The 25,697-nt window shown below is 45.2% G+C and overlaps 1 protein-coding gene across 1 annotated transcript in view; it reads left to right on the top strand.

The window, feature by feature from the left end:
- Positions 1-25,697, top strand: part of G3BP2 (G3BP stress granule assembly factor 2) — a 1,493,999-nt gene that overhangs the window by 587,388 nt on the left and 880,914 nt on the right. The window contains exon 7 of the mRNA XM_044061106.1: positions 14,575-14,677. Coding sequence (XP_043917041.1) covers positions 14,575-14,677 — 103 coding nt within the window. The remainder of the gene's footprint in view (positions 1-14,574; positions 14,678-25,697) is intronic.

Consider the following 25,697-nt stretch of genomic DNA (forward strand, 5'->3'; position numbering starts at 1 on the left):
GTCCCATACCAGAAATGCTAGCTGGCAAAGAAAACATCGTGTTCCCCCAGTTTTGATAAACCACACAACTGTGGTTTTGTGTGTGAACACCTTGAGAGGCCCTGGAGAGAAGAGGATGAAATGTTTGAAGAAACAGCGTAAGAGCTCTCATCTCTATGATGTTGATGTGCTGCTCCTGCTAACAAACATTGCTCCCCATCTCACATCTGAATAGTCTGTGAACATATCTTGAGAAGGAAGAGGTGGATGAAATGGGAACCCTGGATTCGGCAACAATTGCCGAATCCACCACAGAAGTTCCTTTTTGAGGCAAGGGAGAAAAGGAACTGTAAAGTCTAGAGGATGCAGATGTTGAAGCCACACAAACTTCCAAAACCATTGGAATTTCCTGATGTGGAGTTTGGCCAGAGGGAGGCCATGAAACCCAGAACTCTCAAACTCCTTGGCTGTAATAGAGGCCAGGGGAAGAGTTTGAAAATATGAAATGAGAGTTAAGGCATTTGGTGGAGGCAGGGATGCCAGCACTGGCACAGTCTGAATCCTGCAACCCATAAAGACGTCCTGAGAAGGAGTCAAAGAAGACTTTTTGAGGCTTATTGTGAACACCAGGCTCTGAAGAAGAGAAATGGTAAAACAGATTTTGCTAAAGGAGCTCTGGAGAGGGTGCTTGAATCAGCAAGTCATCCAAGTAAGGAAATATTTGGATCCCTTAAAGCCTGCAAAAAGCAATCACAAGAGCAGGGCATTTGGTGAACACCCTTGGGGCAGTAGAAAGGCCAAAGGGTAAAGCACAGAACTGAAAATGCTAGGAAGCAACAGAGAAATTAAAAAAAACCTCCTGAAAATTGGATGGATCAGGATGTGGAGGGTAAGCATCCTTGAGATCCAGAGACGCCAGAAAGGCCTGAGGGAGCAAGAGAGGAAAAAAAGGTCTGAAGGGACAACATCTGAAAGGAAGGCACCTTCAGATAAGTATCTAAATGAGAGAGGTTTAGGGTAGGTCTCAACAAAGTACCTTCTTTTCTGGTCACTAGAAACATTCTTGAGTAAAACCCCTTCTCCCTTGGGACACTGGCATCTCTTGAATAGTACCTAGCGATCGATCTTTAAGAACCTCTAGGGAAAAAAGGAAGTTGTTCCCGAGGAGGCTGAGACATGCACATGAAAGGAGGATGGGAAATCCACACCATGAAGTACCCCTGACAAATGATTGACAAAACCCAAGAATCCTGGGTGATTCGAAGCCGGAAATTAAGAGAAAGGTGAAGAGAGGAATGTGGCTGGGAGCAGGTGGGTAGTCAGACAGCAGAATCCCTGCAGCCTGAGTGGCCTTAGCAGGAGGAGCCCATTTTACCACCCTTTTTACCTTTAGCAGGAGAGTGAAATTGTCTACGAACAAAGGCTGGCTTAGAGGGGTAGTTTCTTTTAAATTTAGGCACAAAAGAAAGACATGCTTAAGCTGTTGTAAGGCCTTCCTCTTGTCCTGAAGGGACTTAAACGACCAGCCACTTCCCCGAACAAGTTTAGTATCCAGAGGAGTATCCATCAACTTGGCCTTAATATCATCGGGTAAAGGTTGAAGCCTAAGCCAAGAATACCTCCTCAGTACTGAACCAAAAGCAGCAGCCCTAGAAGAGGCATCCGCTGCATCATAACTACATTTTATAGAATGACAAACTACTTGAGATGAAGTCCCTAGCAAGGACCGAACAGAAGATCTTCTTGGTCTGGAAGATCAGAAGAAAGCTGACAAGCCAGAGAAAGAAGAGCCAACACATGCCTAGATATATGGGTCTGGTAATAGCTCCAAAAACTAGGGTAGCAGAAGTGTAAACCTTCTTATTCCGCCTGTCCGTGGCTCTGATGTCCTTGTCAGAAGACAGTAATTTGGACAAAGGAAGCAATTGACGGTTTATCTGAAGTTACAGGCACCACAAAGTGGTCAGAAGCAGGACATTTAAACAAAAAGGCACTTTAGATGCATTGAAAAATATCTAATAAAGTAGCCAAAACAGGAGGAATAGCTGCAGGGTTTAGGAGATGCCATTGGCAATAACTCATAGTACCTCCTATGGATATCAAACCTGGGCACAATCCCAGTAACAAAAATCATCATCCTAGAGCTTGTGTCCACAAAGGAAATTTCCTCAGCAGGAGTACCTGGACTACTAGATTTCTCCTCAGACATGTAGTCAAAAGGAGAAGCAGTCTGGGTTGAATAAGTAAGGGGATACTTCAGAATCCAACTCTTCCTCAGAAGAATTTAATTCCCTGTGCCATTTAGTTGAAGACGACCAAGGAGAAGCAGGAACCAAAACCCCTTGAGGAATCCTTAACGACAGTAAAGCATTAAATAACCTCCGAGTAAAGGCCTGCCACTCACTTTATGAATTCCTAGGAGCAGAAGAAACTTTTTTTTTGAGGGGCCATCTATTCTAGAATACTGAGAGGGCTCTGACCTCAGGATGGTGTTCCACAACCATAGTAGGAATTTCTTCCCTTAGAAGAAACTGCAGAACCTCCTGAACTCCTGCAAAGCCTTGTCAGAGGTGAAGCCTGCCAGATCTTCGCTGACCTCCAACCTGGAAGTGGCAGAGGAATCCAACTACACAATCAGGAGAGTCTCCGGGTTTGTAATAACTTCAGGAGAAACCCCCGGCAGAGACTGAACAGCGGAAGATTCTGGTATTACTTTTTCACCTTCTTCCCGGACAGCTGACCCTTGGGGCAGGAAAGTTCCATCCATAGTATCTTTAGGAAGAAGCTTAAGACGCTGGTTCTCAAGATACAGTGAAAGGGATGAAAGCCTACTGTGAAGGGTTTTTGGGACACATGCCTAACAAATTGAACAAGGTGTATGGTCATGAGAAGCTCCTAGGCAAAAAAGCACTTATGGCGGTCTTTATGGGGAATGTCTCCCACACTGGCATTTACCCTTCCTGGATTACATTAACCCAAACAGCACAAAAAAAATCAAGAAATGAACAAAACCCCCAACTGGGTACTTAATCTGCAATGGTGAGGACTTCTGCAAACGGGAGTAATCATCAGAATTCCAACAAACAGAAGAAAAAAAGGCAAAAAACTGACGGATGCAAACAAACTGGTTAAAAACAGTGTTTGGGCTGGCAGCAAAGAAGTTCTGAGGATGGTACACCTGAAAGTCACGTTTATGCCTTATGCTATGCTAGGAGTGTGTAGGTGCCATTCAGCGTACCTTAAAGGAACGGTAGACTGGCAGGACAATGGGCTTCACGGCAGGAAATCCCCATAAGTTATGAATACTGCAGTGGTGAATGTGAGGACATCAGTTGTCCCAGACGGACAGTCACACTCACAGGCTTGAATTAACCTATAGTGAAGGATGTCCTCTTCGTCTGCTGCAATATTCTTTACATGAAGGAGTTGCCTGTCCAAGCAGCCTGATGTCTGCCAGTATACCAGTGTTTTACTACTGTAAGGTGCATGGTACTTCTCACATAGACAGCTATCAGATGTAGGCCATAAAAGTGATGTATGTGCACACCATCTTCAGAACTTCTTTGCTGCCAGTCAGATTGCCAGTCCTGGATGCTGCTCTGCTGCCAGAATAGAGTTTTTCCATTAAAGATAAGAGCTCTGTTAGTGAACCTTTTTTGTCCTTTACTGCTGTATTGCCTTCCCTTTCTTAGATGACATCAACTCCAAGGAAAGTGCAGTTGTGGAAGACTGATTCCACACAAGGATAGTTGCTGTCTGTGTCTTTTGTCTTGGGTCACACCATGACCGTAACTGTTCTGCCAGTTTGTCCTCAAGACCCTTTGAAGTAGACTTTCGTCCCTTGCGATATACTTGGAAAGCCAGTGCTTAAATTCTTGCTAAAAGCGAGTTGAAGGGTTCCTTAGCCTGACCCAAGTCTACCATGAAGCAGAAGACCAAAGGTCTGAGGCCTGAAGCTTCGACTGTACCTCTACCTGCAGATGGCTCTCCTGAAGCGCATGATAGCCTAAAGATGTGCTCTGCTTCTGATCCGAATCTGCGGGCCCAGCCTGTATTACAGGCAGTCTTGGAACTGGCTGGCATCACGTCCACAGAGGCTTCAGACATCAGATGTGGATGTCCGTGGGGAACCAAGGCTCATTCTGTCATAAGACCCTAGTGTAATCACACATCTTTGTGAGGGAAGAAGTCTTATTTGGATGTGCTTGAATGCAGGCTTGCATCCGAATCCCCTGCTTTACATTGGATGGCTGTTCCTGCTAATAAAAAGCAGAAAACAAAGCATAGTTCTCAAGGCTCCGAGTGGCAAAATTTTGCCAAAGGACTATTCAAGACCTTCATGGCCCTGAGGCCTATCGCTGGGTCCCCTGCTCCTCCTCTCACCTGGCCTACCTCTCAGCAAAAGAGGGTTAGACAAACCTCTTTCATAGGAAGATTTTTCATCCAAAGATGACTGTGATTCTTAGCCTACACTTCACAAATTCCTTTCCCCTTAGAATACGCTTCCTTCAAGGAAAATTCCAATGGGATGGACTCCTCTATGGTGGAGGTCTCATTTGGGGAACCCTTCTAAAAATGAGAACTTCAAATGAGACAGCTATCAAATGCCCAAGGTACAAAAGAGGTGCCAAGACCTTCAGGTGGAAACCCCTAGCCCTTCTGTTATCCCTTCTTTCCTTGATGCCTTTGCTTCCATGTCTCTACTCCCTGACTCTCTGCCGCAGGTCCCTAAGAATCTGAATAAATATTAAAGTCCCTCAGGACAGCGACTTTCTATTTAAAGCTCCTGTGGTGGATCTCTGTCGTCTCTGTAGCCTCTGACAAGGCTTTGAGGTCCCTTCCTTCCATTTCTCTCCTTCCCTCTGACAAAGACCAGTAGGCAGTTAGAAAGGTTGGGAAAAACATTTCCACTTTGGCTACTCTGGCCTTCAGAACTTCGAATTACCGAACTGATATGACAAAGTATTCTCTGGAACTTGTCACAATTATCTAAAATAGTGTCTGACATGCCAGATTAATAAAATAAAGCATTGGCGTCTTCCCTAATTGCTGCAGCCTCCCAGGTGGCCCAACACGCCATAAAATGCAGTTATGATGCTGTTGAGGCTACTTCCATGGCTGCAGCTTCTACCTCAGTGCTGAGAAGGTTTGCTTGCTTGAGGCTTCAACTCCTCCCTGAGGACATCAAGGCAAAGCTCATGGATGCTCCCCTTGACAATTCTGCCTTATTTGGTAAGGTTTCAGCTGATCTCTTCAAATCACTGCAGGAAAAGAGCAAGGAGTTACATCTCAAACATATGCTCGTCTTTCCAGTCCCAAAATTTCACAGGAACTACCCTTCAAAACAGGTCTTCGTCCACAGGCAGTCCCAGCCTTCCAAATCCAAGCCCTCCAATGGGAGTAAGAAACCTCATCACTTTTGGTTCCCTTCTCTACCCACACTACTAAGCAGCCATTTCCTGACAGAGCAAGGTTTTCCTGACTCCTCAGGACTACCTTGCACTACCCCTCCCTCACTACGCCTATCCCTTCCAGGCTGAGAATCCATCAAGATGTGTGGGTCTTGTACATCATAAAACATGGATATTTCATGGTGTGACACCCTGCTGCCTCTCTTCAGGGGTATCCTACAACCATTGCAGAACAGATGCCCCTCTTCCCCCAAGTATTGGCAGACCTGCTACAACAGGGAACCATACAATCAGTGTCCACACCCCAAAAGGAACAGACTTCTTAATCACACATGTTCCTAGTTCCCAAAAAGGAAGGCCCCTGGATACCCATTCTAGACCTTTCCTTCAACACCTTCCTAAAGGTGCCCTCCTTAAAATGTGCACCCTTCAGACCCTGTTTCCTCGATCCTCCCATAGTCTTTTTGATGTCCATAGACATCGGATGCCAATCTACATATTCCCATTCATCCCAAGTTCAGGAAATTTCTTCTCTGTGTGGGATTCTGGTGCTTTCAGTTTTCAGCCTTGCCTTTTAGTCTTACTACTGCCCCAAGAGTTTTCCCAAAATGTTTAGCACCAGTAGTCGTATTCTGCAGACTCCAGGGCATTTAAATCTTCCCTTACCTGGACAATCTACTGTTCCAGGCAAACACCCCAGAGGAACAGCTGAGGAACCTCCACTCAGCCATTGTCACCCTATAACATATAGGATTTGCAATCAACTTCAAAAACTCTACCCTCACCCCATCCTAAGATCATGTCTTTCTGGGGTGCAGATTCCAAACACAGAGTGATGTCCCTTCCACCTCAGAAGCCTCAGGAGCTCTGACCTTTTCAGAGATCTTTCCCCTGCATAATTTGTCAGCAAGGCAATTTCTCAGAATCCTGGGGACTGATGGCTGCCCCTGGCAAGACTCCACATGAGAAAGTTTGTGGTTTCTGAAGTTGGTGTGGACACACCATGCCCACCCTCTGGAACTTCAAATCCCGCTACTACCTTGCTTAAGGAAATAGCTTCTATGGTGGATACAGCAAATGTCTATCAACCCAGAACTCCCCATCCACCCACTGCCCCAACTCAAGACTTGTACACAGATGATTCAGATACAGACTGAGGGGCTGCACAGGGCCCACATACTGGCCAATGCTCTCCCTCTCTGGGGGGTGGGGGGGAATCACACAAATGTGAAAGAGATAAAGGCATTGATTCCAGCCATTCAGTCTTTTCAGTCCCTCCTCAAGCCTGGATGGCTGAAGAGCTACACAGACAACATGACTATTATGTGGTACGCAAGTAAGTGGGGGGGGGGGGGGGCAAAATCCTACCTCTTGTGCAGATTAGCCTTTCAGGTTTGGGAACTAGCCCTCCAACTTCAGATTTCTCTGCAAGCGTCAGAACTCTGGCAGACACCCTGAGCAGATCCATAACACAGGCCCCACGAATGGATGCTTCATAGAGATTTGTTCTTGGACATAGTCCAGTGGGATAATCATACAATAGACTTGTTTGCCTCCCCTCTGAACAGACTATTTCCAAAATTTTGTGCCAGAGAACCTCACCCTCTGGCATGGAAAGCAGACTTCTTATGAATATCCTGGAAGGGGAAGTTTCTATATGCATTCCCTCCCCTTCCGCCCATTCTGAAAGTCCTGCTGAACATTCAGCAGGACAAACCAAAAATCTTACTGGTGAGTCCTTATTGGTCAAGACAGCATTGTTTTCCCCCTTCTCCTGTATCTAGCCAAGAGCAGTCATTGCAGTTTACCCCACAGAGTGGACCTACTCACACAACACAAGGATTTCCCTCATCCACCCACACTTGGAAACGTTACAACTGACTCTGTGGGTGATGGAGCATTGATACCTTTTATACACCTATTCTCTGAGGACATGCTTCACTTCCTGCAGGAGGCCAGGAAACCCAAAACAAGGAAATAGTACCTTTCCAAATGGAAAAGATTTTCAGTTTGGTGTCTCTCGAAACCTGGGCCCACTAACAATGGATTTCCTCTTTCATACCAGAGTTGCTCAATTCTGACTCTCTTATTCAGTAAAAGCACATGTCTGCCTTTTTCATGTCTGTAGCTTCTAGATTTGTGGCCAAACAGTTCTTCAAAGGTGTCCTCCACATTAGACCTCCCAGGAGGCCTGTGGCCCCTCCCTGGAATCTTAACTTTGTGCTGGAGAAACTGACCCTCGCACCCTTCATGCCAGCTTCCTTTAGCTCCTTAAAACACTGCACCTGGAAAACTGTCCTGCTGATTAGCAATAACTTCTGCCAGAAGGGTTTCAGAGTTCCAGACCCTGAGGGCTTCTCCCTCCTTTCTTGATCTTCCGCAAGGGCAGGGTTTTCCTTCACACTAACCCCACCTTTTATGCCCAAAGTAGTTAATAAGGGAAGAGTACAGGGATGTTGTTGTTCCTGGATGAAATACCCTTATGAGGTGGGCCATGTAGAAAGCCTTCCATACAACATATTCAACGTGGTGATCAAAAGTCAGGTAGTCCCTCACGACTGATTGCATACTTAGTACATTGTTGTTATTGTAATAATTAGTGGGGATGCCATTTTGCCCAAAGAGGATAATGATGCATTTCTTGGCATTCAGTTTGAGTTCATGCTTCTGGCACCAGTCATTAGTTTGGATAAGGCCCTTTTGAAGGATGTTCACATCACTAGAGGAATTTGACGGTGCCCAGCTTGCAGTCATCTGCAAACTTGGTAAGCCACAAGACCACTGGTTTTAGCTTGCACCTCAGAAAAGTATGTAACAAACGGTAGAGGCCCCAAGACTGATCCTTGGGGTGCACCGCTTGTTATGACCCTTTGAGTACAGTGCTCCCTTCGGCATGTACCTTGTTAAGCACATGCAGTAGCTGGAGAGACCACAGAGGCTCCTGACCAGGAAAATCCAGGGTCACCAACATCTGTCCTATACAGATGGGCTAAAAACCCTGTCAGACCCAGCCTTGATGGAATTGCTGCATATCTGTAAGTCAAACTCCACTCTGTAACTTGCATGCAAGGCCTCAGCCTGGTCTGTGACATTAATGGAACTTTTTGGCGAAATAGATTCGCATTTCCCCATCTGTGAAATAGACTCCCTCTACATGTTAAGCAGAGTACCTGTCTAGCCCTCTTTAAGAGGAACCTGGATGACTGGATGGGAAATGCAAAATACACCATTGGGTTACCCCCACAGTCTCTGGTGTACAGGGGAAACTGGTGCTGACATGTGGGAACAGGTGAAATTCCTGGCTAGGCTTATAAGGGCCACCAGGCCAATAGCCTAGTATCATCCTGTGAACCTGTGAGTTGTTTTAAACCAGGCTTTTCATTTAACCTTCTTCCGTTCTTCCCAAAACGATAGTGAGATCAGCTTACACACACTTGATGTGTATAGACAACTCCGATTTTGCCTTGACAAAACAAGATCTATTAGGAAGTCTGACTACCGGTTTGTTTCTGTCCATCCCCGGGCCCTGAAGGATTGCCTGTGTCCAGACAGACCATTTCTAACTGGATTTCCAAATCCATTACCTTCTGCTATGCCTACCATGGAAAAATGTCTCCCTGTTTGATCAAACCCACCTTTCTCAAAGGTGCCTTTCTCAAAGGACTAGACACCAACTCTATCCTAGAAGCAGCTTCCTGGACATCTGTCCACACCTTTACCAAGCATTACAAGCTGGATTCCATCTCCAGATATAGGGCTGGGTTTGCCAGGGCCATCTTTCATGACTTCCTGGAAAAGTCTTTAGCCACTTCCACTTCTCTCTCTCTGCATGAGCTTTGGTATTCTCCCTTATGTAAAGAATACAGGAACAGATGAATAGAAGGACATAGAATAGTTGTGTAAGAACTTAATGGTAGAAGCCCTCTTCTCTGCAGTATTCTGTCCCACCTTCCTCCCCCACATCCAGTGGTTCTTGGATGTACCGAGACTGTTCCTTGGATTGTATCTCCACCTGAGGCTTCAGTTCTGAGGATGGTGTGCATATGTCACTTATGACGTACGTCCGATAGCTGCTTACGCAAGACATGCCATGCACTTACAGTAGTAAAAGACTTTGATATACTGGCTGACGTCAGGCTTCTTGGGCAGGTAACTCCTTCATGTGAAGAATACTGCAACAGAGAAGGGGAAGTCTGTCATTATGGCAAGTTCTTAAGCAACTGTTTATCCACACAAAAATGCATGGTACAGCCTGTGCTTTTACTTCCAATAAGCACAGTCTGTTTTTGTCTTATCCTTGTTTCTCTCCCAGATGTAGAAAACACTTTGAATGCTTTAAGAAGACATCATCTCCTAGTCATTGGAAAAAGTATTCATTTTAATTGCCCTTTTATCAGATTTTGTGTATAGAAACCAGAGAACCAGATACACAGCTGCCCTGCACAATGTCTTCCATATTACTCTCTGAAAAATGTATGTGTTGGAGGAGAACTTCATTGTATTCAGTGTTCGTTCATTTGCTTCCCCTTGAAATTAATCAAGCCAGTGTGCTAAATCCAGTCATTCCTCTATGAAAAAGTGAGAAAAAGCATATCAGTTTTCCTTATGCTCTGTTGTACAGGTTTTCTTCTCTTTTTACATTGCAAAGCCTACATTTCTTAAAACTGAACAAGAAGTAAGAAAAAAAAAAGGTGCACCTGTGTACTTCTGTACATTTTGCTTCTAATGTTGACAGTGGCATGTGTAGTTTGGTGTCAGGAGACCAGGTTTACATCTCATTAATGATCTCTGCCCCAGTACCAGCAGAGTAGAAGTTGGTACTGTGCAGTCATTGCCATTCCAGATACATTAGACTAGTATCTGAAGTAAAGCATTTTCGGGCATGACAAAACTTGAACTGCTGAAGTCTTTTCACCCATTAAGGAAACGTTTTATGATTGATACTGTCTTGTTTACCCACAGCTCATGTCCTTCCTGTATTGTGTGATTTTGTGATTGCATGTTATTATTTAGATGTATAAATGACACAGGGTAGTTAGAAGTAACCAATTGGGTATGTTAATACCCAGCGCATTTTCATATAGTGCAGTTTCTGAAAGATAATGTTGGGGGAAAAATTCTGATTCTAGGAAGTAAATTTCATATGTTGCCATCCAGTATATTTAAGCCACAGCTTCAAAGAATTCACTCACATTTTACTAATGGAATTGATGCTTTAAAGATGTTTATTCCTGAAGTGGGGAATAAACCGTTTTAACAAAGGCCGGTTTGATTCCTTCTGACTCCATTAACTGCACATGGCTACCACATGTAGAGTTAATTGTTGTAATGATGCCAGCAACCTTTGGTTTAAAAGACCAACCTGTGATTACTGGATCCATTGGCTTCTGTGAAAGATTTTAATGGTCCAATATTTGCCTTTTCTTCATCTTCATAAATTGATTCATATGTTGGTAACTAGTTCCATATATCCAGTATCCACCAGGTGTGAGAATGAGTAATGTGCTTTGTTCTCAGTGTTTGTACCTTTTCAGTATTGACTAAGACCTGATTTAACCTTTTCATCCTGTATTAAAGTCCAGATCTGAAGTTCCTGTCTTCATTTGGTCTTCAGCCTGTTGGTGTCAGATCCGTCCTCTGATCTGACTTGGCCGTATACTCCAGTCTTGAAGCCGAAAGCTGAGCTCCTCCTCTCCTACCCATCATGCCTCCCCCTCTCCCTCCATCTCATTTGCCACTCGCTTGAACAGCTGTGGGGTCTGTCACTGAGCTCCCGCCAGGGAAATCTAAAGGTCTTTTTGGTGCTGTAATTTTTAGTTTGTATTTTTCTATTTCTCTCTTTTCCTTGCTGTCTCCTACCCTTAGTGTAAAAAAAAATAGCTTGTAGTCTAGGGCTGCTTCTTCCTCTACCTTCCTTCTTTCCTTTTCTTGTAGTTCCTGCTGTGGCTGATTGAGCACCAGCAGGCTTTAAGAAATGCACAGTGTGTTGGGCATAAGATCCCACCGTCTGATGCCCATGCTCTGTGCAATTTGTTTAGGGACAGCCTACCTAGAATCCTCCTGTTCTATTTATGCGGGCTTTAATTAGTGTGCTCTTATAGACAGGAGGAACGAATTAACCCTTAGGGGTCTTATCCCTTCCTCTGCCACCTCCTCTATGGAATCCACTTCAGGGTCTCAAATCCCCACCAAGAAAGTGGCTGAGAAGGGCAAAGATCGGGACAGATTGAAGCGGTCTCCTGATAGAGCCACTGCCCTTGCAGGACAGCTGCTGACAAAAGCCTGCCCTTCTGCTTCAGCTTCCCCTCTGCTCTTGCTTTCCTTGCTTCTCTCCAGAGCAGGCAGGTCCCTTTCTCCAAGTGTGCGTTACTGGCATTGCCCAGGCACCAATCCAGGCCAGGTTTGACAGCCTATTCTGCTAGGTTCTCAAGTAGCCTTTCAGAGTTTGAGGTGGACAGGCTCATGAGGAAATTCAGTTGGGAGTTTCACCTGCCCCGGCTCTTCAGCCAGTATTCTTGCCAATTTCTCCTCCCCAATCTGCCCATCAGCATTGGAGCCCTGTTGTCTAATGATTCCAAGTTTTTAGATGTTTGTGCTGACTGGTACCTGTACCTCCATGCCGAAGGTCACCTTGAGCAGTTTGGCTCCATTGTCTTCGGGGCCAGACTGACTCCCGGAGCCTTGGCTTTGGCGTCGGGTCCAAGGGGTTGACTTCAGCAGCCAGGCCTTTCTAAGTTGTCCCTCCCCCTCGGAGCCTCTTCTGTCTAGTTTGGCTCCGACTCCACATTTGGTGACTGGTGTGGCAGGAGTTTGCAGGATTTCACCTCTATGGGTTCAGCCTCAACAGAGTTGCCCCCGGAGTCGCATTCGGCCTCAGTGTTCGAAGTAGTAGAGAGGGTAGTAGAGAGGGTTCTTTCGGCTCCCAGAATCTGCTAGACTCCCCCCCCCCCCCTTTTTGGACACTTAACGTTTTCCCTTCTGAATTGCCCATGCCAGATCCTTCAACCCTATCTACCTTGGGACAGCCTGTTTTAAGAAGCTTACAGGTGGCTCTTCTTCAGGAGCACACAGTCTTCGGACTCCTCCCCCCAGAGCATCCCTCCGAGGAGGTGCACAGGAAGTATACTACATGCAAGAGGAGACACTTGGATTCCCAACCGGAATCCCTGACCGAAGACAATGGACTTGGATGAAGAGGCAGGTTCACCCAGATCCCCACCTGAGGATGTCTTCTTCTGGGACATTGTGGAGATCCTGCGCAGAAAGGTGGGTGGTCCGTCCACAAACCTAACTCTGACTCAGTGTTCCTGGAAGCTTTTGGAATGGGGCCATCTACGTTCTGGGTTCCCCCCTCAATTGACCCCCAGATTGACTTGATTTCTAGCAGGGTATGGAAGGAACCAGACACAGTAGAGCCCATACCAAAGCATCCAGATAGGATTCTTAGCTCACCTGTGGATAGGTTCCCCTGGGCTAAGGGCCTGGTCGATGCTGTGGTGGTGGCAGCTGCAGTTAAGACCAAGCTGATCCGGGAGAGCTCTTTGGTTCCCCCATATGGACAGAGTATAGGGCGACGGACCGGTTTGATGAGCGGGTCTGTTCTTCAGTGACCTGTTATCTGCGCATGCTGAATTACTTAGCACGTGTGGTCGGGTTTCAGAAGGATCTTGGAAGGAAATCTGAGTCCACCCCGGGGTCCATGTCTGAAGAGGACAAGATCTTCTCCAGAATGGCCAACCTTCATGCTATTTCCAACACGTCCATGAGATTACTGTCACATGCAGCAGAGGGTACCTCAAGGGTGCCGGTTCAGGCACTGCCATTGGGCATCACGCCTGGATGAGGCTGTGTGAATTCTTGGAACCCTTCAAGTTGTTCTTTATCAACACTCTTTGACGGGTCATCCGTTTTTGGTACCACAGTCAGCGAATCTCTCTCCCAGTGCGAGAAGGACAGAAAGACCCTGTTTGCCTTCGGAATATGCTTTTCAACCCCACAAAAGATCTATTCTAGGAACAAGTGTGGCGGTAAAAAGCTGTTTTGGTCCAAATGTCTTGGGGGGGGGGGGGTTCCCAGACTCTTTTCTTCAGAGGGGCACCTTTCTACTCTGGTCTAAGGTCAGGGATCCTACGCCCCTGTTCCACAGTGTGTCACTCTTCTCCATAATCCTTTATGCCCAAGGTTGCTTCAGAGTTCAGCATTAACCAAGTGATTAATCTCCTGGTCTTTTTTCCCCAACTTCCAAAATGGGAGAATACAAACTTCATTTCCTTGCGTTCACAGGCAGTTGTTTTTTTTTTACTTGGATTGGACAAAATCTTTCAGAAAAATAGACCAGCTTTTTGTCTCCTTTGCTGTTTCCTGACTAGACCTATCACGAAAGTGACCTTAGCTAACTGGATCTCAAAGTGCATTGAATTGGCATATTCCAACAAAGGCATGCCTCTTCCTAATCATGTCAAAGCCCATTCTGCTAGTTCTGTATCTACCTATGTGGCCATCTGGTCCAGAAGTCTTATTGATGTATTTGCTCAGCAGCTACGCGAGTGTCCTCTCATACCTTCATATCCCATTACAAGCTGAAAGTCTGTTCCAGGAGTAGGGCCTCCTTTGGCTCTGCCGTGCTTCAGAATATCCTTCCATAATGGCCACCCGGGGGTGATACAGCTGGGGACTCAGTCCCGCAGGTTGAAGACCAAATGAAGACAACCACTTCAGATAAAAAGTTATGTTCTTACCGTAACATTCTGAGTTGTTGCTTCATTTGTCTTCAACCTTCTCCTTTCCTCAGATCCTGAGAGGATCTGGCAGAAGTGACTCTGGTCCTTCCCTCTCCTGTATCACTCAAGTCCTGAGATGTTCTGTGGATGATGTGGATAACATTTGCTGGTATTTTGGTGGTGGTTGTGTTTTTCTAGCAGTAAAGGGAGGGAGAGTGGGGCATGATGGGTAGGAGAGGAGGAGCTCAGCTTCCCGCTCCAAGGGTGGAGTATACAGCAGAGACAGATTTGAGGATGGACCTGAAACCTGCAGGTTGAAGACAAACTAAGCAGTAACTCTGATGGAACGTCATGGTAAGAAACGCAACTTTTGTTTGTTTACTTGTGCATACTCTCCTGCATTCAATACACTTGAACCTCTGTGTATGATCTGTTGATCTGTTACTAAATCCCGTTTCTTTCAGAATCTGCAGATGAAGTGGAGGAAGAACATGAAGAACAGCCACCAACTCCTGAACATGTGCAGGAGACTACTAATGGACCTTTTGGTGACTCTCACTCTGTACTGTAAGTGTGGAAATGGCAATCTTTAATTTTGCCTTTCATGTTTTCTGATATGTGCAACTTAAGCTGGCATCATTCTCCTTGTGTAGTAATTCAATGATCAATGAGCATTTCACATATCCTGGCCTAATGCATGTTTTGCTACAACTTGAGTGAAAGATTTGTCAATTTTGAGCTCTCCACCTCAGAGGATCATCTCTGGAAAGTCACTGCAGCAGTAAATCCTATTACTGGGGTTTACTGTATTCAGATATCTTTTCCTGGCTAGAAATTATAAAAGCAGCAACACACTTCAGAGTACCAGCAAGAATCTGCTGCAGGCTAGGTAAAGCTGAAGGTAGTCCCAAGACTCCTTTCTCTGTCTTGCTCAGTGTCTTTAGTTCTTAAGTGTCACACATCTGTTTGCTATGCCAGTGAATGTTGCTACTCTAGTGGCTTGTTTAGATATTTTTTTGCTGTAGAGTAGTTGTATTTGATGGTCAGTAAATGCACCTGTAAAGGTTTCAAGTTTTTGTCCTTTTGTTTGGGAATTGACCACATTATGGATGGATGTGAGCAATACAGCAAACTTAACCATACTTTAAAATTAAGGAAAGCACTTAATTTTACTGAGGGGGGGGGGGGGGGGGTTCTGTAGAAAAATGAATGTGTGACTTTAATCTCTTTACTCCCCCTACCAACTTCAGTCTCCCATTCCAGACATGGATGATGGAGATGGGTCTGTGCATTCCACCTGACCCTAATGAACAATCCCAGTTTAAGGGATATCCTTTAGTTTGAGAGAGGGAGAGTAGGGGTTTGGTACTTAAAACCCTTTTGTCTCCAGGAAAGAAAAAAATACAGAAGGCTTTCTGTTCTCCCATATCAGTTTCCTGTGTGGTGCAGCTGTCATACAAATACATCTGCTGTTGTGGAGGCTCAGAAAGACCCAGATGTGGTGGTTTCCATACCAAGGAGACTGGACAAGATCCTTCATCTACCTGTGGACTGAGACATATTGATGAAGAATTCCATTAGAGTCTGATGTCGTTATGCCCCCCCCCCCCCCCCAAGTTAAATGAAGCATCCCCCAGGCAGTCTGCAGAGATCTGTATTGCTAAGGAAAGTGGTTGTCTTTCATTTTCCATTAGGCACTAAATAGTTTCACATATTTTGAGATTCTAATGAACTTGAAGGTAAACTACATAAAACACTTGCTTGCCATAGGATTTGACAGACCTCAATGCAACATTTTCATCCAGCAGTAATACAAGTGTTGAATCTCTCCATGCACCTGGTGCATAATGCTGCAGACGGAGAAGTGAGCTGCAGGGACTGGAGTACCACTTTGCTGCTACACCTGGCTGTGACTAATGAATTGTGACAGTTTCAAGTTTTTCTTCATAAATACCTGTGTTAATGACATCAACATTTTCAGGATTCAAGCCAGAGAGAAGCTTCAAGAAACTGAGGGGAATGCCAAGTCCTGTGCAGTTCTGTTTTTAAGAATTCACGATGAATATTGGTCTTCAGAATAGTCTAAGGCATTTTATAGTTTAAATGGGACTAACAAGTTTGGGAAGAGTTAACATGGCTATAGCTACTTCAGGAACAGATGCCCGAGGCAGAAAGAGTTGGAGTTTGGGGGGGGGGGGGGCACAACCTCCCCTTTTGGATAGTAGTGCTTGTCCCACTGTTGAGGCAATGAGAGGGGGTCACTTGCCCCCTCCATCCTCCTGTGTATGTCTGTTACAGAACAGATGGGTAAGGGCAGCAATAACCTGAGACTACATAATTTCATTCCATGCTCCCTCCCGTGACCCAGTGTTGCATCCTATCAAAGGAGAGTAGCCAGAAATGGTAATTTGCAGCAAAACGGCTCTCCAGGAGGTCACACTTTTCACAAAGTCAGTTAATAATGTCCTGTAAATGATTTGTCCTACATTCATTGTAGTAGTGAAAGTAATTTGTACTGAAAAATGATAGCTGTATCCCTTACAACTGCTTCACTTAACTGTACCACTATCTGCAAATACTATGTAACTTTTGTGCATTACTTGGAGAGTTGAAGTGCAAATACCACTGTTAATATCTGTTGCATATTATGGGGCTGAGGTACCTGATGAATTTAGTACTTCATTACTAAAAATTTTGTACTTTGGTTTGTGACATCCCAGTTTAGAGCAACTTGTCAAGTAGGATATAGAGAAAACACTAAAAACTAAAAGACTTGATTAGCCTTTTGCCACTGGCTATCCAGATTTGAGACCCTGGAGTCATAAGTTTCAAACCCCTGCCATAGATTTTGGAGCACAATTACTATTGCAGTATAGGTTCCCCACCATCCTACCAATTTTCTCTCTTAGGTGATGCTAACCTCTGTCCTTGGATGGCAGGGTCCAGAGAAGAGTCAAAGACCATGGAGAAGGACAATTTATTGAACTCTTATGGCAAGGCTGACTTGATGGTGGCTAATTTATATCAATGAGGAATTGCACTACAGCAGTCATTTTTTTATTTGGATACCTACAGTTGAGTGTACTTGCACGACTCTAAGTTGTGGTACCAGTTTGGGATGAAAAAGTGAGGAGGAATGTGAGCAGCGATAGATGGGTGATAATAGCGAAATTATAGATGTTCTTCGTCTTTCACTGTTGCAGTCATTACATTTGGGTTATCTGCTTGCAGGTAGCCCTCAGTTGGCCTGATTATCAAAGTCTTGGGTCCTGCGTTGGTTGCTGTCTCATCTTCCGTGATGTCAGGTAGTCTGGTATAAAGCATGCAGCCGATGCCATTACACCAGTATTTCTTGCCGTGCGGTGCTTGAAGCAGAAGCAGTTTGCAAATGCCAGTTGGCCAGCTCCTGAAATTTTCGTTTTCGAGTTTCAGATCCGAAGTCTTCAACAAACCCAAGTACCCCGTTGGGTATCGTTTTTCTTGCTCTAAACCGATGTCCGTAAAAGTTAACAATTGTATTACTTGTGGAAAGCAAATACCTCATAAAGATTTTCATTCGTACTGCATTCCTTGCTTAGGCCCAGACCACGATGTCCCTCGTCATTTTGTGCCTTATTCTATCCTCTAACTATTCGTCTGTTCATTTTCGCATCTAACTATTTTGGTACTCTGTTCAACTATCCAGAAATGGCTTCGGTAAGCCACCCAACTACCGACATTCTGAAAAAATGCAAAGATAAAGATAGACCACATAGGTCCAAAGTTGCCGACGACACTTCCATTAAGCTAGTTGCCAGTTCGCCGGTACTCAGTGAGGTGCTTTCACAGCCCCTGATGCCCGCTACTTCAGATTTGCAGGCCTCTACTGAGACCCTGCGTGGGTAGAGTTTCAGACCTTGAAGAATATGGCATCAGTTTAATATGCAAGTCAGTAGGCCTGAATATACCTTCAGAAGCCGGTGCCTGCACAGCGGCTACGGACCCATCCAAGGTAGAGACATCAGCAGGTTCATTAGAAGAAGCATCTCGCGGCATACTGGACTAATGAACCTGCGGATGTCTCTATCCACGCCTACAAAACTGACGCCCAGACCGCATGGTCAGGCCCCTATGCCTAAAAAACAAATGATAAGAATGGCTGAAGACCTTATTACTCTAATCAGGGGAAGCCACCATTCTCCCTCTAAGATACCTAGAACTGATTTTCCTTCTGATTCTTCTGATCAGGATTCTGAAATTTCTGTTTCTTCTGATGACCAGGAATTTGCCCTTATCTACCTATGAGGATTTTAATGCAGAGAACTCCATTCCCTCTGCTTCCCCTCCAGAAGATTTCCCTTTTGGTGAAACTTTGCATACTGTTAGGGAGCATTTCCGCTGGGAAAGCCAGTATTACTCTGACTCCAAAAAGAGGCTTAGGGAGTTCTTACTCCTGCCTCAGCACAGGCCTTTGGCTATCCCTCCTCTACTGGACATTGTAGATGATGCCATCCTGGAATCTAGCCTGGCCCCAGACACTTTACCTCTGGCTCCCAGGAAACCCGACCAGAATTAGAGTCCCTGACTCTCACAAGTTCCTCTTCAAGACTCCTGCAGATCCAGAGACAATTTCACAGGGACCCAAAGGCATTAAGACTACTACTGCCAAAAACTCTACCCCCTCTGATAGAGATTCCACGGCCCAGGACAGATGAGGTAAGAAGGTATACACTTCTGCTACTTTAGCCATTAGGGTCTTAAACTGACAGTTTCATATTTTTAAGTATTAGCAGCATATTATTGGATTACTTAAACAGAAAATTATGTTGATTCCTGACTGTGCTGAAAATCAAGAATTACAGGATTTAATGCATTCTGCTGAACAAGTTGGTAAACCTACATTGCAATGTGGTTTTGATTAATTAGAGTCATCTTGCAGGGCTGCTGTCACTGGGTCTGTACTTACAAGGCATGCTTGGTTTAAGGAACAAAATTTGCCAGATCATGTTAAAGCTAAATTATTGGATGCTGCCTTAAACCAAGACCACCTGTTTGGCAACCAAGCAGAAGTAGTACTTAAAAAGATGGAGGAAAAAGCTAAATCTATGGAAACTGTTAAAGATTTCCTGCAAGTACAGCCTCCCAGATTTAGTAGGCACTGGTCTTAGAATTGGTCCTTTCCTGTCTCTTCCAGGCCTTCTCAGTCCAAACCCACGACCAGCAGACCACCCAGGCTTCAGTCTCAAGGTACTCGCAGGCCTAAGCAGTGGGGGGGCTCCAACTTCCAAAGCTGAAAGTAGTAAGACACCCCCATGGTAAACTGTCACAATGTCTTAACCTTAAACCTTCAAAACCCTGCTCAGCTGACTTCCTTTAGGGGGAAAGATCACCCTGCATGCAAAAAACAGGGAACTCGTTACCCAAGACAAATGTGTTTTAAATATAGTTTCCCAAGGATACAGATTCCTCTTCCACTCCTTACCAACCCCAAACAGTTGGCCAGACCTACCCCCAAATCAGTGGGCAGAGGCTCAAAAGCAGGATGTTCTTGTTTGACTGTTGCAGTCATCGCATTTGAGTTGTCTACTTTCAGTAGCCCTCAGTCGGCCTGATTATCAAAGTCTTGGGTCCTGCGTCAGTTGCTGTCTCATCTTCCATGACGTCCGGTAGTCAGGGGTGTAAAGCATGCAGCTGACGACATTAAATCAGTCTTTCTTGCAGTGTGGTGACCGTAGCAGAAGCAGTTCGCAAGTGCCAGTTGGCAGACTCCTGAAATTTTCGTTTTCGAGTTTCAGAACCGAAGTCTTCAACTAAAGCTAAGTACCCCATTGGGGAAACTTTTTCTTGCTCTAAACTGATGTCAGTAAAAGTCAATAATTGTATTTCTTGTGGAAAACAAATACCTCAAAGATTTTCATTCGTACAGTATTCCTTGCCTAGGCCCTGACCACGACGTACTTCGCTGTCGGTTTTGTGCCTTATTTAAACAACAAACTATTTGCCATCTGTACATTTTCGCTTCAAAATATTTTGGTACTCTGTTCAATTATTCAGATATGTCTTCAGTAAGCCACCTGATTACCGACATTCCGAAAAAACGCAAAGATAAAGACTGAGACAGGCCGCTTAGGTTCAAAGCTGCCGACTACGCTTCTCCTAAGCTAGTCGCCAGGTTGCCGGTACTCAGTGAGGTGGTTTTGCAGTCCCTGCTACTTCAAATTCCGCAGGCCTCTACTGAGAACCATTCGGAGTCTTGTATGCTGCAAGATGCTTCAACTCTGGAACCTGCGGATGTCTCTACCTTGGATGGGGCTGGAGCCGCTGTGCAGGCACCGGCTTCTGAGGGTGTATTCAGGCCTACTGACTTGCATATTAAACAGAGGTCAATTTCTTCTAGGCCTAAAACTCGAACCATGCCTAGGAAACCAATGCCCAGACAGCATGGTCAGGCCTCTATGCCTAAAAAAACAAATAAGAATGGCTGAAGACCTTATTACTTTAATCAGAGGAAGCCAACCTTCCCCCTCTAAGAGATCTAGGACTGAATTTGATTATGATACTTCTGACCAGGATTCTGAAATTTCTGTCTCCTCTGATGACGAGGATGTACCCTTATCTACCTATGAGGATTCTGATGCAGAGGACTCTATTCCCTCTGCTTCTCCCCCAAAGGATTTTTCTTTTGGTGAAACCTTGCATACTCTTAGGGAGCATTTTCACTGTGAAAGCCAGGATTACTCTGATTCTAAAAAGAGGCTTGGAGATTTCTTACTCCTGCCCCAAAACAGGCCTTTAGCTGTCCGTCTTGGGCTGGACATTGTTGATGCCTTTTTGGAATCTAGCTTGGCCCCTGACTTTTTACCTCCTGCTCCCAGAAAACCTGATCGATATTACAGGGTTCCTGATTCTCACAAGTTCCTTTCTAAAAATCTTACTGCGGATCCTGAGACCATTTCACAGGGACCCAAGGGCATTAAGGCTACTACTGCCAAAAATCCTACCCCCTCTGATAGAGATTCCAGGTCCCCAGATAGATGGGGTAAGAAGGTATACACCTCTGCAACCTTGGCCATCAGGGCCTTAAATTGCCAGTTTCATATGTTAAAGTATCAGCAGCATATTATTGGATTGCTTAAACAGAAAATGATGTTTATTCCTGATTGTGCTGAAAATAAGGATTTACAGGATTTAATGCATTCTACTGAACAGGTTGGAAAATATACTTTGCAATATGGTTTTGATTCACTAGAGGCGTCTTGCAGGGCTGCTGTCACTGGGTCTGTACTTAGAAGGCATGCTTGGCTTAAGGAGCAATCTTTGCCAGATAATGTTAAAACTAAATTGCTGGAAGCTCCCTTAAATCAGGACTGCTTGTTTGGTGGCAAAGCAGAAGAAGCTCTTAAAGATGAGGAAAAAGCTAAATCTATGCAAACTGTTAAAGATATCTTACAAATGCAGCCTCCTAGATTTAGTAGGCATTGGCCCTCAAAAAATTGGTCCTTTCCTGCCTCTTCCAGGCCTTCTCAGTTCAAACCCAGAACCAACAGAACACTCGGGCTTCAGTCCCAGGGTACACACAGGACCAAACAGTGGGAGGCTCCCACTTCCAAATCAAGGAGTAATGAGGCTCCCCCCTATGGTAAGCTGTCTCAATGACTTAACTTTAAAACTTCCAAGCACTTCTCAACTGACTGCTCCTTTAGGAGGAAAGATTGCTGTGCAAGCAAAAAACTGGTAACTCATTACCCAGGACAAATGGGTTTTAAATATAGTTTCTCAAGGATACAGATTTCACTTCCACACATTAACATCCCCAAACTGTTGGCCAGATCTACCCCCCCCCCCCCAAATCAGTGGGCAGAGGCTCAAAAGCAAGTACTCTCTTAAGATTAAAGGCTATTCAGACTCTAACAGAAGAGGAAAAGGGACAAAGTTTCTACTAAAGACTTTTCCTGATACCCAGAAAAGACAACTCATGGCATCCTATCATGGACCTGTCTATCCTAAACACCTTTTTGGTGATTCCAAAATTCAAGATGCTAACTCTTCACCAGTTGCTTCCCATGATAGGCAAAGATTCCTGGTTGGCAACACTAGATTTAAAGGAAGCCTACCTGCACATCCCAATCAGGGGATCTTGTAGAAAATACATACGCTTCAAAGTAGGCTGTATGCACTATCAGTTCTCTGCACTGCCCTTTGGCTTATCTACTGCGCCCAGGGTATTCACAAAGTGCCTAGCTCCAGTCATTGCATTTTGCAGGCAAAGAAATATTCAAATATACCCATACCTGGACGATTGTCTAATTCAGGCAGAAAGCCAGGGCATACTTCTGAATCTGGCATTTGTACAAAAGGTATTAACTTGTCTGGGGTACACCATAAACGAAAAGCAATCACATCTGGTACCCTGTCAACAAATTATATTCCTGAACACAGCTTCTCAGATGGCTTTCCTCACGCCAGAGAAACAAATTAATTTGACAACTTACTTCAAGCTAGTGGCCGCAAAAACCCTGCTATCTGCAAGGCCGATACTGCAATCCTTGGGGTTCATGGCCTAGTGCATTCTACTAATTCCATATGCAAGACTGCATATGAGGAAACTACAATGGTATCTAAAAAGCCTATGGTGTCAACATTCTCACGATCTAGAAGCACTGATTCCCATCATACCTTGCCTACGGTTAGAATTCCTTTGGTGGGCAGAGGCCTGCCACCAAAACAAGGGACTACCATTCACTCTACCCCCTGCCGCCCAAACCCTAACAGACGCATCAGACTATGCATGGGGGGCTCACCTGGCAGGGAAGTGCTTTCAGGGCAAATGGAACCCAAGTCAAATGCACCTGCATATCAATCAAAAATAAATGTTAGCTGTACAGAATGCTCGGACAGCCTTCAAGGACCACATTCTTCCAGGACAATTAATGGTAAAGATGGACAACACCACTGTTATATGGTACATAAATAAGCAGGGGGTGTACCCATTCTTACCCCCTCTGCAGACTAGCCGTGTCTCTGTGGAACACGGCCTTGAGCTACCAAATGCATCTACAGGCTCAAATTCTGCCAGGGAGACTATACACTGGCAGACGAACTAAGCAGAAATCTCATGGACCCAAACGAGTGGAAACTGGAACCAAAGATTTTCAACATGTTGATCAACAAACGGGGGGGATCCCAGATATAGACCTGTTTGCCTCCTCCCAGAACTACCAGTTGGACAAATTCTGCACAAGGACTCCCCACAAACAAGTTTGGAAAGTGGATGCTCTGATGTTCTTCATCTCACATTGCTGCAGTCCTTACACTTGGGTAGTCCGCTGTCCTCGGTCGGCCCGAATATCAAAGTATAAGGCTGACGTCGGTCAAGGCGCATTTGACTGACATCAGGACGTCAGGATACAAATGCGCATGACCGACGTCATATCCTCAGTCTTTTTTGCCGCATGGTCCGATGCAGAAGCAGTATTGCAAGTGCCGGTTGGCGTTCTGAAATTTTTCGTTTTTCGGAGTTTCAGACCGAGTCATAGTTGGCTAAGTACCCCGTTGGGGAATATTTTAGTTTTTTCTTGCCTCAGTGGTTTACCGGATGTCAGAAAAAGTGAATAATTGTATTTCTTGTGGGAAACAGATACCGCATAGAGATTATCATACTTTGTGTATTCCTTGTTTAGGGCCTGAGCATGACGTTGTTGGGTGTCGCTCTTGTGCTAGATTTAATAAGCGCACTATAAAGAGGAGATTAGATTGTGCCAGGTTAGTCTTTGGGAAGCGGTGCAATTATAAAATGCCGTCGGATGCTCCGACGCCCGCTTCTTCGAAGAAGCGCAAGGACAAAGCAGTGAAGCCTAGGCTGGAAGAACCGTCCGTACCGGACGCCGGTTCTTTAGAGGTGTCGGCGGAGCCGGTGGTTCCACCGGAGGTTTCTTTGGGATCCCAGGGAGAGACCTTGTTATTGCAGGATGTGGCCTCTCAGGAGGCAGGCCAGGGTGATGGGGCTTCTCAGGTTACTATACTCCCCTCCCTGCCTAGGGTGGTTAGGCCCTCTCCTTCTGTTTCCAAGGCTTCTCCTAGAGGCAGGCCAGGTTTAGCTTCAGTTGGTGTCACCCCTAGTTCTTCTGGAACTGTGCCCAAGAAGCATATGCTTAAAATGGCAGAAGATTTGATTACTCTTAGGGGTTCTTTGCCCCCTCCTGATAAGAGACCTAGGGTGGAGCCTGAGCTAGGGAGTTTTGAGCAGGCTTCGGATGTTTCAGAGTCTTCGGCTGAAGACTTGCAGGAGTACTCTCCTTATTCTGATTCTGATGTGGATGATTCTACTCCTTCTGCTTCTCCTCCTGAGGATTTTTCTTTTTCAGAAACTCTTCATTCCATGAGGGAGCATTTTAAGTGGGAAGGTCAGGACTTCTCTGATTCCAGGAAAAGGCTTAGGGAATTTTTGTTTTTACCCCAGCATAGGCCTTTGGCTATACCTCCTGTTTTGGATGTAGTGGAAGATGTTTTTACAGAGGCTTCTCTTAATCCTGATTCTTTGCCTCCTGCTCCTGTTAAACCGGATCGGTATTACAGGGTGCCTGAAGTTCATAAGTATCTTTTTAAGAGTCCTAGGGCAGACCCAGAAACTGTTAGCCAGGGGCCTAAAGGTGTTAAGGCTTCTGTTGTCAAGAATCCGGTTCCTGCAGATAAAGAAGCCAGGGCCTTGGATAGATGGGGAAAGAAAGTTTATACTTCTTCCACTCTAGCTATGGGGCTTTGAATTGCCAGTTTCACATGTTAAAATACCAAAACTATCTCCTTTCACAGTTGAAGTCTAAGGTTGATGCTCTGGCGGAAGGTATTGATTGTAAAGAGTTACAAGATTTAGTACATGTTTCTGAACAGGTGGGTAAGCATTCTTTGCAATGTGGTTTTGATGCTGTACAGGCCTCGTCTAGGGTGGCTGCCACTGGGTCAGTTCTTCGCAGGCACGCCTGGCTGAGGGATCAAAATTTATCTGACCATGTTAAAACAAGGATTTTAGATGCTCCTTTACAATCTGATGTGTTGTTTGGTTCTCCTGTTGAGGCAGTTTTAAAGAAAATGGAAGACAAGGCTAAGTCTATGCAGACTGTTAAAGATTTTTTGCAGGTTCAGCCTCCAAAGTTTAGTAGAAATTGGCCTGCTAAAGGGTGGACGTATCCTTCTTTATGATTCCCAGTCTAGGGGTAGATCTAGACGTGGTAGGGGCAGAGCTCAGGGCTCTTTCAGGCCTAGAACAGGGAGTTCTCCTGCACAGTCTTCAGGTGAGGGCAGGGGTCAGTCCTTTCGTAAACAGACCCAATGACCTACCTTTTCGGCTGCCAGAGCCTTCTCGTCTGGCAGCACCTTTGGGAGGAAGGTTGGCACTTTTCAAAGAAAATTGGAGTTTAATTACCCAAGACAGATGGGTATTGGATATCATACACCAAGGTTACAGGTTTTATTTCCATACCTTGCCTCCTTTCAGAGGCATGCCAGACGTTCCTCCTCAACAAAGAATAGAGGCTCACAAGCAAATTTCTCTGTTACTTCAACTAGGGGCCATACAGCCGGTCCCTATGCCAGAAGTGGGCCTAGGATTTTA

Source organism: Protopterus annectens, chromosome 2.part0, assembly GCF_019279795.1.
Source record: "Protopterus annectens isolate FY-2018-M chromosome 2.part0, PAN1.0, whole genome shotgun sequence".
Taxonomy (NCBI): Eukaryota; Metazoa; Chordata; order Ceratodontiformes; family Protopteridae; genus Protopterus; species Protopterus annectens.